Genomic DNA, 13782 nt, shown 5'->3' on the forward strand with positions numbered 1-13782 from the left:
TGGACTCTTGATTAAATTTTTCTACACCAATTAGGGTATCTTAAATGCCTTTATATAGTTTTCTGTCTCTCTTTACCTGATTTTTCAGGACTTGGACGTTTCATCTTTTATTAATTTGTTTATGGGATGTGGGTGTCACTGCTTAGGCCATCATTTATTGTCAATCTCTGACTGCCTTGAGAAAATGAGTTGCCTTCTTAAACCACTACAGTCCATGAGGAGTAGGTACACACACAATGTTCTTAGAAAGAGTTTTTTTCCAGAATTTTGAGTTAGTGACGTTGAAGGGACAGCAGGAGGGGAACTGCAGGTACGGATGCATCCATCCGCCTGTTGCTCTCGCCCTTCTTTATGGTAGAGGTTGTGGGTTTGGAAGGTGCTGTCAAAGGAGCTTGTTTTGTTAATATAGCGCATCTTGTGGATGGTATACACTGCGCTGTGCTGGATGAGTGAAAGCTGAAATTGATGAATTGGGTGCCAATCAAGTGGGCTGCTGTGTCCTGGATGGTGTTAAGCTTCTTGAGTATTGTTGGAGGTGCACTCGCCCAGGCAAGTGGGCATCATTCTATTACAATTTTCACTTATGCCTTTTGGATGGTGACAGACTTTGGGAAGTTAGGAAGTGAGTTACTCTCTATAGAATTCCTCAGCTCTGACCTGCTCTTGTTACCAGAACAAACCATGGAACATGGTAGTTAAGGTGCAGGAAAACCCAATGAGGATGACAACTTCAATGTCAAACTCTACAAGTCTGGCAGAATAATTCAGTACTTTGAGTAAATAAACAATTACAGATTGCAACAATTGGATTTGACGACATTCAAGAGCACTTGAGATATTAGATCAGTCCATGAAATTGGATTTTGATCACCTTACACAAGTATATAAAAACCGAAAGAACTGCGGATGCTGCAAATCAGGAACAAAAACATGTGCGCATGTAAACTGATGTTTTCCCAGCCACCATCAGTTCTGAGGAAGGGTCATCGAACCTGAAACGTTAACTCTGTTTTTTCCTTCACAGATGCTGCCAGACCTGTTGGGCTTTTCCAGCAACTTTGTTTTTGTTGCTGTTGACAAGAAAGTATATGTTTGCCTCAGAGATACTGCAAAAAAAAGTCCACGAGACTGATTGCTAAGATGTGGGATCTCTCCTATGAGGAGAGACAGAATTTGACTAGGTTTGTTTCGTTGCAATAGGACTGTTAAAGATGATTTCACTGAACTATGCATTTATGGTTTGACAAGTTGAACCCTTGGTGGGCACTGCGCCTTGCTGAGCGATCTAATACAGTGTCAAAGACTCAGAATAAAGAATTAGCCATTCAGGACTAAAGTGAGGAGAAAGTGAAACTCAGTGAATCTCTGGAATTGTCCATGCCCGAGAACTATGGACACTCTGTGGTGAGTACATTCAAAACAAAGTCCAAAAGGTTTTGAACACAAAATGATTCAAGGGATATGGGTATCCAGTGGGAAATTGACATTGAAGTTCAAGATCAACCACATTTTACTGTATGGTGGAACAGGCTGAATGACATATTCCTGTCTGCTCTTTTTAATTTATTGTTTCATGGGTTGTGGGCATCATTGGCAACACTTGCATTTGCTGTTCATCCCTGGTTGCTCTTTGAGGGCAGTTACGAGTCACAAATAGGATACATGAGGTAAGGATGATTGATTTATTTCCCTAAAAGAACACTAATGAACAATATGGATTTTTATGAAAAATTGATGGTAGTGTCATGGTCACTGTTATTCCAAATAGATTTCACTTTTACTTTGATTAATTAGTTGAATTTGTTAATTAAATTTAATTTTATCTGTTGCCATGGTAGGGCTTGAACCTGTGCGTTCAGTGGATTATCCTGGGCTTCTGGATTACTATTAGTGAGATTACCACGATATGGGTGATCTCATCTTTATCCCAACCTTGACAAACTGTTTGTTGATATCTGAAGCAGACATAAGATCCCATCCTCCCACTTGCTTTTTGAAAATATTACATGTGATGCCACTGGATAGATAACAACCATTGTTGATACTGCTGTGCAACTCTGTACATTGTGAAGCTATGACAAAAACCCCTAAACAGCATTGGCACCATGTAAAATTTGAGTTAACTAACTGTGGTAGTATTCCAGATGACCACCCCTGCAACTTCTGGAATTTACTGCCTCTACCAGTATGTGGTACTGGTTGAGGTAGTTTGAGTTAGTTTGCTGCCACCAAGCCTCCTTGGTCTTTACTTTGGACCTATCTAGTTGTCGATGGCAGAGATTTCAAAACTGTAGAGTATCTATACATGACATATTGTCCGTAAATAACAAGGGGGCGGCACTGTGGCTCAGTGGTTAGCACTGCTGCCTCACAGCACCAGGGATCTGGGTTCGATTCCACCCTCAGGTGACTGTCTGTGCGGAATTTGCACATTCTCCCAGTGTCTGCGTGGGTTTCCTCCGGGTGCTCCGGTTTCCTCGCACAATCCAAAGATGTGCAGACTAGGTGGATTAGCCATGCTAAATTGCTCATAGTGTTCAGGGATGTGTAGATTAGGTGGGTTATAGGAGGATGGGTCTGGGTGGGATGCTCTGAGGGTCAGTGCAGACTTGTTGGGCCAAAGGGCTTGTTTCCACACTGTAGGGATTCTATGATTCTATGATTATTGCACAATAGAAATAAGTATACCTAACCAAACGTACTTAAGTTGTAATTATTACGACCTCAAGGGAGCTGCTACAGAAATATCTGCTTCTACCAAAAGGAGTGGAACGCTGCCTCTTCACCAAAAGACAGTGTGAAATATCAGTAGAATGGGTGCAGCCAATGTACGTGAACAGTAACCCTTTGAGAATAATTACTGTATTCAACACCTAAATTCTGCAATTGCTTTAAAGAATGCTGTTTCTCATTTCTCATTCCATCCATAGATTGATTCTAGTCCCCAAAGCTTAAATGGCAAAAATTACATTATACCGCCCTATTATTCAAAGATCAATTTACCTCATTCATAAGCACTAAATTAAATGCTGTCCTTTCATTATTGATTTCCAGAATTATTTTAATACTAAGATTGCATGCCTAAATAGCCACCTAAATTGACAGAGATCAGGTTCCTCAAAATTGTTACTGAAGTTTGCACAGATTTTATGTTTCTCAGGGTTTGCTTTGGAAACCAATTTGTTCGATGTAAACACATTCACATTTTATGTTCTTAAATAAATATCTTTGCTGTCAGCCTCGAAATTGTCCCTCAACTTCTTAGGCTCTGCTTTCTCAATTGTTTTCTTATTAAAAAATACTTAAACCATTCTTTTGTGGAAAAGCTTGCCAAAAAAACTTAACTATTTCTATGGAAAATAATAATAATAATTGACATCAATTTCATGCGTATTTAATTCACAAAATATTGGACACTTTACTGGTTAAACACTTTCAAATAATGCAAAGTTACATACAGAAATGAAATCCAAGTTACTGTTGGCCAGGAAATTTTTGGCTTAAATTAGGGGGAGGCGGTGATGTAGCAGTTATATCACTGGACTTTTAATTCAGAACCTCAGGTTAATGTTCTGAGGGCATGGGCTTGTAGCCCACCATGGGCAGATGGTGAAATTTGAGTCTAGAATTGAAAGTTAGTCTAATAGTGACCATGATGATTGTCATAAAAACCCATCTATTCACTAACACACTTCAGGGAAGGAAATCTGGCATCCTTGCCTGGTCTGGCCTACGTGTGACTCCAGACCTATGGCAATGTGGCTGACTCTTGCCTCAAGGCAATTACAGATGGACAATAAATGCAACACCTACATTGTGTGAACGAATTAAAACAAAACGTATACTGATAATAAAAAGACTAGGTTCAAAACAGAACATTAAATAACAAACCAAAGCTTACCAATGTTGCTGAGGTAAATACAGCACACCCCATGGCCATCAATGCTGTGGCTGTTCAGGACTGATGCCCATCGATTTGTAAACCTCTTTAAGAAACAGCAAAGCAGTGTCTTCTGATTCCCTATGGAAATCAAGTGTACAATATTAGTAAGAGTATTTGACAAATCTATTACATAAAAGGCAAATACTGCCTTTCAGCGTAAACAGAAATGACGTTTCCATGGTAATGTGGTCTAACTTTCCCGATGATTGTGCTTTGTTCATCTGAATAACCACTGTAGATGATCATTTGCAAAATCAACAATTTAGGCCCCAGTTTTTAATGAAGCACAATGGATGGCAAAGAATTATTCACTGGCTCTAAGGCGCAGGTGCTGCAGTCAAATCCTAAACTCATTAGAAGAGATATATTTGAGATACATTCTAATTGGGCAAACTAAAAGTTTGGTACAACAGCACATGGTATACTTTCCAAAATCAACATCATAATTTCTACTGCAATTGTGCTTTCTGGTACATCTTCCGCTAATTAGACTGGAAGAAATGTAATCATACCAGCAAAAATCACTGAAGTCATTGCCTTCAAGGATTCAGGTGGTGAATGTACAAGGGCAGTGGTCCTAATTTACTTGTTATGCAACATCAGCACTTCAAAAATATTTGTTATTTAAGACATTTAACTGGCTGTAAAGAACTTGGAGATTACGAAAGGTGCTGTATAAACTCGTCTTTCTTCTTTCGTATCCAAATACAGAGAAGGAAGATTCCCAGATATCCTTGAAAAGAATCCAACCCTTTGCTAAATTTGCTGATTTAGATCAGGCACTTGGTATCCTCGGAGAGGAGTGTGGTCCCAGAATTCCCTTTTTTTTTTTTAAAAAACAGTAACCGATAGGTCTTGTTGGAAAGTGCATATATAGACATACACGAGCTATTTGACAAAGGCTGCAAGTGATCCAACTGAAGCTCATCATTTATACTCCATATGAGGGGTTGCCACAAGTAAGGTACTGCAGATGCTGGTAACCTGAATAAAAATTAAATGCTGGAAATACTAAGCAGTTTGGTAGGATTTGTAGGAACAGAAGTAAAGTTAAAACTTCAGAGCTTTGATGAAAGAAGTGCAATAACTTTTATGTAGGTGAAATGGGCAATGAAAGAAAAACAACCAAAAGGAAGATCTGTGAAACAGCATATGGCAGGAGTATGAACTATTAAAAGAGTTGATGGGACAGAACTAAAGACAGTACTGAGGAGACTTTTAAAGAAACAAAAGATATATTCGGAGATGTGAATAGTAGCATAATAAACTGCTGCTGTAGTAAACAATAACAGAAAAATGATGTTCAGGTTGACACATTCAAAGAAAATGAACCAAACTTGGGAGCAGAGATTGCAATCTGAAATTGCTGAACACAGTACAGAAGGCTGTACAGTACATAGTCAGACAATGAGGTTCTGTTCTTGAAGCCTTGATTGAGCTTTATTGGAACCAAAGATGTTTTAGCATGAAAGCTAGGTCGAAAATTAAAATAGCCAGCCATCGAAAACTTGGGTCATGTCTGTGGACCAGATGGGCATATCCTGCAAAGCAGTCACATGAAGCGTGTTTGGTTTCTTCCATGTAGACGAGAACACGTTATCAGCAGTAAGTAGAGTGTACTAGATTGAAAGGAGCACATGTAAATTGCTGCTTCACCTGAAGGAGTGTTTGTGGCTTGGGATGGAGAGGATAGAGGAGATAAACAGGTAGGTCTTACATTTCTTGTGATTGCATGGCAAGGTGTCTGGGGAAATACCTTAATGATGTTATGGTGTGGACTAGGATATCACAAAGGTCCCTTCAGAAAACGGAAATAGGAGCGGAAGATGTGTTTGTTGGTGGCAATGGAGCCATTGACCATGCTCGTACTCGATGGATCACGCTCCACCAGTGCCCTAATTGAAAAAGGGTAAACACTCTTCAGATAAACATCTCAATTATGGAAGTTAGTGCTCATACCATGTCCACTTGGTTTGGTGTTTTTTACAGTACAATAATAAATATTTCTTCAATGTGGGTCTGACAGTCATTTATGACAAGTACTTCTTTACTCATGCGATCTAATGGTGCCGACAATGAGACCTGATTATTACCACAACGCCAGATATATTACTGATTACTCAAATAAACAGCTTGATTTATGTTCCATTTCTTGTCCATGCAAATGTTGCCATCAAATAATGTCAGTTTCACAGCACTTTTAATGGCACAAGGCAGCAGCCTTTTTTCTAACTAATTCACGGCTAACCTTATCACACTGGCATTAGTCAATGGATTTCCCCACAAATTACATGTATGCTTGGCAACTACAAATATCTGCAAGCTCCTAGTTGTGAATATTAAAATTTAAATAAAGATACACATGGAAGCAATATCTATCCATACACAGTAATTACTCTATAAAATGAAATTTGCCTAATCTTACTTAGATATTGGTACTGTAATGCCATTGCAGAATAAATCAAATACTTCATGCAAATATTAGCAGGAGCACACCGAACTTTGCTAAAATATTACTCTATGCTAATAGACTTCATTCCCCCAAGTATGTATATATTCTCTTCTGGCAGACTTCAAATAAGTTCACCCAGAACTACTCCACTACGATAGACGAGAATGGTGGGAGATATATGCGTGCATTCTCACAATCCTCTAACACTTTATTTATGCTGCAGTGTCTTTTGAATGGCATGTTAATGTTGCATTTTTCTGTTTCAACTGTGCTCTCTGTATATAAACAGTAAATATGTGTACTATTTACACAAATACCCAAAAGGAGGGAAAAAAAGACATGATATTTAGACCAGAAAGAAAACCACCAATCAGAATGAGAATATGCAAAATCAAGAAAAAAAGCATACCTTTGTTTTCTTTCATGGAATGAATTATATTATATTTGTACAGAGAGATTAAATGAATAAGAACATTGATTATTCAAGTGGTTTACCAGGTCGAGATTGCCAGGTATTTTCACATGTAGTATAACTGGATATTCCATTGCTACCCTGGATTTATTTTCTCTGCACAAATTGAAAATGCCACTTTTTTAGAGCAATTGAGCTCACTGCATTTTGAACAAAAAAAAATTGTAAAACATTTATTTTTATTAACTTCAAAATAACACCAGATAGTAGTTGAGCCTAGCTTTATAACACACAACATCTGCAACCAGGAAGGTACACTAAGTTAGTTCGTTATGAAAACTATTTTAATGAAAATCATTTTTCAGAAATTTTGCTCCATCCTCCCAAACACAGTAAAATCTGAGAGATAGTAAGAACTGCCAATGCTGGCGTTAGAGGTAACACAGTGTGGTGGAGGAACACAGCAGGCCAAGCAGAATCAGAGGAGCAGGAAAGTTGATGTTACGGATCAGGACTGTACCGAAACGTCAACTTTCCTGCTTCTCTGATGCTGCCTGGCCTGCTGTGTTCCTCCAGCTCCACACTGTGTTATCTCTACAGTAAAATCTGACTACCTTTACTGGCCCAATATTACATTATACTTTGTAATTAAAAAAACACAATAATGGAAAAAAAACACCATCGCTTCTATACTTTGATTCCTTTCACTACTAGTGAATGTGCCATTCGGAACTGTTCTACAATTAGGAGGCAATGATTATCTAATCTTACTTTATACAGCAAGTCAGGTAATGTGAAGAAGTGCAATACATGGATTAACCTTCAGGAGTATAAACAAGTAACTGCCTTGTCTCATTATTTATTTATATTTAGGAAGACATAATTTATTGCAATGTTTTGCAAGATGGGCACACACTTCAGTCTGGGAATTGTTAATGAAAGTGTTTTGAATTATTCATTTTTAAATTAGGCCATGAAATATAAATTGTAGAACACACGTACTGATGGCTGTTCCGCAACATGAAGGTATCACCAAGTAAACACTACAGCACACTTAAATAATCTCCTGCTTATTTCCAATTTTAAAAATTTAGTGACAATATCTGATATATTAACTTAATTTAGGCAAATTAAACCAATTCCACAAAGGAATCAGGCATCAATATATCAGGTGGTTGCACCATAAAAGTGTTCTGCTTCTTAACAAACCGGCCAAGTTCTATCGACTTATGAACCAGCATGTTGTTTGAGTAAACTGCTGGGCTTTAAACTACATAACCTACTATGCAGATTTTACTTATCACTATCAAAGCTATTCTGACCAATGACAAGGACTAAAATTAATTTGCTGCTGCATTGCATTTTTCACTTATGTACATGCATTTGAAATTCACTCACTAGCCATTTTTGAAGTCAGCCCTTGAGTACAATTTTAGATCACTAGTAAATATACTGTTGAAATAGCTCAAGTTCTATTCATAAGAAATGACTACTTGAATATTTATATACATGAGGTATAATAATTCAATATTGGAAGTGTACTTTCACATCTTTCTCGAATATACCAGCAAGACTTTTTTTTACTCTTTTGTTGAACGTTTTTTTAAATATTAATGCCTTTTAATAATGCTATGACCATCACTGCCTTACCAGAATCTGAAAGGTAAGGAACGAAAAATTTCTCTTAAGGTGGTGCTCTCAGTTTCAGGAAGCAAATATTCCTACATTAATTTCACTGTCACTCCCGGTGTTTGACAAACTATTTGCTAAAAATTGTTTCCATAGCCACATCACATTCCTCAGTGACTGCCTCTGGCTCAGACTCATCCCACGTGGATTCCAACACAAGCTTCAGCCTCTGTGTTTTGAATCCACCCAGGACTATGGGTATCTCCGTGATGTTCAATGTTCCACAGTCAGCTGTTCACGCCACATCCTAAAATCCACACTCAGTGCCAAGCATCGTCACATGCACACTCTCGACCTCTCCAACAGCATGGTCTCAATTCAGCTCAGAGCTACACTGCTCCCCTGTTCCACTTCACCCTCCAGCTCATTAAACATGCTAACAAAAAACTTTCTTTTCCTTTTAGGCATCAAGGAACAAAAGATGCAACAACTCGGAGATACCCATGACCCTTCAAAACATTCCTCCTCTCCTTCTCCCTCTGACTGCATCCCCTCTCCCAGCCCCAATTCCTGCTGGGAATTTACTATCCCTCCCGACCTTCTGCTCTCTGCTGCTTAACGTTCTGTACTCAGCAAAGGTCTCAGTTTTATCGATCTGCATCCCCACCTTAATGAATTTCTTGTACTCCTCTTCCATCACCTTCACCTCCATACCAATTTCTTTGGACAGCAGTCTTTTCCTCATTCCACAGACTTCTTCACTCACCTCCGACACTCTCCCTCCACCTGGACCCTTCCCTCTGGCCTTTTACCTGCACTCAGTAACTGTCAACATAACACTGGTCATCTCAATTTCACTGCCCTCCCCCACCCATTGCAACCTATCTCCCAGAGAACTGACTGCACTCTGTGCTCTCAGATCTAATCCTGACTTAGTAGATAAGACTGCTGACAAGGGTGATGCTGTTGTTGTCTGACAGACTAACCTATATATTGCAGAAGCGGAGTGCCAGCTCATAGATACCTCCTCTAATCTCCCCCGCCAAACTATGACCCCACCATAGAACATCAGGCCATTATATCCACTACTGTTACTCACCTCATTTCATCCAGTGGTCTCCTCCCATTGTCTCCAATCTCAGTCTCTCAACTCTGCCACCTCACTTTTACCTCCTCCACAAAATGACTGCCTGGGCAGACCCATTTTTTCTACCTGCCCCTTCACCACAGAAATCATCTCTTCCTACCTTGACTTGCTTTTTTCTCTCCTTATCCAGTCCCTTCGCACTTTATTCTGCGATTCCTTTCATGCGTGATGTCAATTACAGAATTTCCAGTTCGTGGGCTTCAGCCACCTCCCTTTTACCATGGATGTGCAATCCCGTTTACATGTCCATCCTCCAGCAGGCTGGTCTCAGGGCTCTCTGCTTCTTCCTAGGACAAAGACCCAAACAGTTCCCATCCACCACCACCTTCTTCCAACAGACCGAGCTAGTCCTCACCATGAACTTCTCTTTTAACTGCTCTCACTTTCTTCAGGTCAGAGGGATGGCCATGGATACCTGCATGGACCCCTAGTTACACCTGTCTCTTCGTGGGGTACGGGGAACATTCCTTGTTCCAGTCCTATTCTGGCCCCTATCCACAACTCTCTCCAGTATATCAACGATATCATCGCGGCTGCTTCCCTCTTCTGTCTGGAATTGGAAAAGTTTATCAATTTCCATTCTGCTCTCACCTTCACCTGGTCCATCTCTGACTCCTTCCTTCCTTTCTTCAACATCTGTTTCCATTTCTGGGGATAGGCTGGCCACCAATATCCACCACAAAGGAACCACTTCCCACAGTTACCTTGATTATACATCCCCACACCGTGCTCCCTGTAAAGATTCTATTCCATTCTCCCAGTTCATTTGTCTTTGTTGCATGCGTTTTGATGATTCCTACTTCGAACTGGGGGCCTCCAAAATGTCCACCTTCTTCCTCAACAAAGGATTCCCTAGCACCATAGCTGATGGGGCCCTCAGCCAGGTCCAATGCATTTCCTGCACTTCAGCTGTCACCTCCTCTCTTCCCTCCCACAACAGTGATAGGGTCCTCCATGTCCTCACCTAACATCCTACCAGCATCCATATCCAGACGGTCATTAGCCACCATTTCCACCACCTCCAGTGGGATGCCACTATCAAACACATATTTCCCTCCTCTCCCTTGTCAGACTTCCACATGGACCATTCCCTCCAGGACGCCCTGGTCCACTCCTTTACTCCCAACACACCCCACAACCCATGGTACACCTTCTGCGGTTGCACAGGAAGGTAACACCTGTTGTTTACTTCTTCTCTTCTCAGTATACAAAGGCCCAAACACACTTTCCAGATGAAGCAGTGATTTACCTACGCTTCACTAAATTGAGTCTACTGCATTCGCTGCTCACAATGTGGTCTCCTCTAAGTTGGGGAAACCAAAGAGTAGACTGGATCTCCACTTTGCAGAACATCTATGTTCTGTCCACAAAAAAAAAAAAAATACCCTAAGCTTCCAGTTACCTGCCACTTCAACACACCACCCTGTTCCCTGGCCAATATCTGTCCCAGGCTTGTTGCAGCGCTCCAGTGAAGCTCAGCGCAAGCTGTAAGAATAGCACCTCATTTTCCGGAGCCTTCTGGACCCAATATCGAGTTCAATTACTTTAGGGCTTGAAGCACCATCTCCCATGTCCTTACCCCAATCCCCACACACCAGGCCTTGTTAACACATGGCCTGCTATTATACACAACCCATTATTAGCTACCTAATAGTCCCATTAGTAGCTATTCGTTCTCGTAGGCTAATCATTATCCACTCCCTTATCTGTCCGACTGTTCTTCTCTCTCTTGGGCTCTATTTCCACCCAATGTTTACTCCTTACTCCCTCCCCTCACCCAATAATCTGCATAAAAAAAAAAACTTTTTCCTAGCTACCATCAGTTGAGGAAGGGTCATTGGACCTGAAACGTTAACTTTTATTTCTCTCCACAGATGCCATACTTGCTGAACTTTTCCAGCATTTTATGTTTTTGTAGCAAATATTCCATCTGCTTTACGGCATATCAATGCATATGAAGTTGAGGTTACCTTTAAAAGCAGGATTGCCACCTAAAGCCTATGATGTTGTGAAAAGGTGAAAGGCACAGAAGTGAATTTCCTTGTAATGCTTGCTGTGTGCTTTTCAAGAGTGAGAGGAAAATCAGACGAATAGTCACTCTGTTTGTTTTGCATTTTTGCTGATCAATTGAAATAGTCATTAACCCATTGTTTTAGCTGTAAAGCATTCCAAGCCACAAAGTCTAAGAATTAAGGAGAATGAATTTTTTTCACTCGTTAAAAATTCAGAACATTAGGTATCAAATTGAATAGATCAAAGACCACTTTAAAATATCTAATGCAGGAGAGATAATGAGATGGTTTTGAAGCCAATTTGCAAATAAACTCAAAAGGAAAACTGTGTGCGTGCTTGGAATACACCTGGATTTTCCAAAATATCTTCCAGCAGATTTAATAGATACTTTAATAGGTTTCATAAACCCGAGCCAGTTGAATGCATTCATCCATTCATGACCATCCACTAAAATTTCACAATCAGTAAAGCCAAACGTTTCATAAATTCTCGATAACCATTCGAATATTTTTGATGTGCTATGACTTACAGAATTTCACAATTAAGTTTCAAAGAGGAGAAGCGACTGAGGCATTTCCCAGTGGTCAGTTTTATTGTTTGAAAAACCTCACATGCCATTCAAACTTCAAGCTGAACATTTTTAAAACTTATCTAAAATTATTTAGGGGTAGCATGAAATCATTTACATTTATAAATACTGCAGAATACAGCGCCCATAGTAAAATACTTAGGTGGCAGGCCAAACTAACTGACAGTAGCTTCGAATCTCCCATCCTCAGCAACATTGGGATTTTTCTATCATGGCATGCAAAAACTAACTTAGACAAACTGGGAGGACAAGAATAATGCAAGGTTCAACAGTCGAAGGGGGTTTAACATCATGCTGTGTACCTAAATTTAACAGAATAATAACCAGACAGTTTTCAAATAAGGACTGTCTCATTTAAGATGGAGATGAGTTTTTTTTAAAATTTGTCTTAGAGAGTTATTAGTCTGTGGAATTGTCTTTCTGGAAAGCAGTGGAGTCAGTGTCATTGAAGATCTTTAAGGTCGAGTTCTTGATGAACAAAGGAATCAATGGCAGAGGGCTGAGAAGAAGAGAGTGTCTTGGGCCACAATCAAATCAGCCATGATATTAACAAATAGTGGAGCAGGCCTGAGGGGCCAAATGGTGAATTTCTGCTCCTAATTTCAATGTTCACATTTCTACAGTTACTCATTGCATCTACATCCAACTCTAGCCACCTATGCTTGACTGTCAGCTGAACCAAGATAAGGCAGGATGACAGAATTGAAGCCGATATTGTGAAGCCCTCCCTCAGTAAAACCCAACATGGCGGCTGCCACGTTCAACGCATTTCCATCATCAACACAATAAAAGACCTGTGCCATCATTTGTCTCGAAAGCAATATTGCAAGCTCCAGCAGTCCAACCCTTGTTATGCCTATTAAAATCTTAAAGCAGACTTTATAACCACAAAAAAAAGGCCAGTATATTCTTTAATCAGATGTGAAATAGAAAAGTGGCCTTTTGACTTCCCTTACACTGCTATTTTGGAACCAAGTTAAAATAGGCTTACAAACAAAAATTAAAAGGTTACACTGAAGGCCTGTATTAATTGGTACTCTAGGAAAGAACAGGTAGATTTCAGGGGCGGCAAATCGTGCTGCAAGTAGATCATTATGCTCAGAACCACTTGTCATCAATTCCATTCACAGAATCTGAGGCAGTGCATTAACATCTTCAAATCCTCATACAATGACTCCTGCTGCTGCATCAAAATTACATTTCTATTGACATATCCTTTAAGCGGCATTCCCTCTAATTTATCCTGTCACTATGCTGACGTCAGAGGTCCATGCATGGAAGCGACTTCTGGAACCAGAAATCAATGTAACCACATGTCATGAGTGGCTGTGCAGCTTAAAGGGAACATTGCCTTTAACCTTGTTTGTCAGCTTATTTCAGGTAGGTCTCCTTTCCTGCCTTCATAATTGCCCTTCTTAAGTTTAAAATAATAGTCCTGTGCCCATACTCCCGTTCCTCAAACTGAATGTAAACTTGAATTGTATTATGGTCGCTGCTACCTAGGTATCCTTTCACAATGGAATTAGTAACTAATCCTATCTCATTGCACAAAACTGGGTCTATGATAGCTTCGAATCAGAGATAGTAGGAACTGCGG

General features: G+C 39.9%; 1 protein-coding gene across 1 annotated transcript in view; it reads right to left on the reverse strand.

The window, feature by feature from the left end:
• LOC109912023 (SEC23-interacting protein) overlaps positions 1–13782 on the reverse strand; it is a 101933-nt gene that overhangs the window by 8409 nt on the left and 79742 nt on the right. Inside the window, exon 15 of the mRNA XM_048609199.1 lies at positions 3902–4021. Coding sequence (XP_048465156.1) covers positions 3940–4021 — 82 coding nt within the window. The 3' untranslated portion in view covers positions 3902–3939. The remainder of the gene's footprint in view (positions 1–3901; positions 4022–13782) is intronic.

This window comes from Rhincodon typus, chromosome 20, assembly GCF_021869965.1.
Source record: "Rhincodon typus isolate 14 chromosome 20, sRhiTyp1.1, whole genome shotgun sequence".
NCBI lineage: Eukaryota > Metazoa > Chordata > Chondrichthyes > Orectolobiformes > Rhincodontidae > Rhincodon > Rhincodon typus.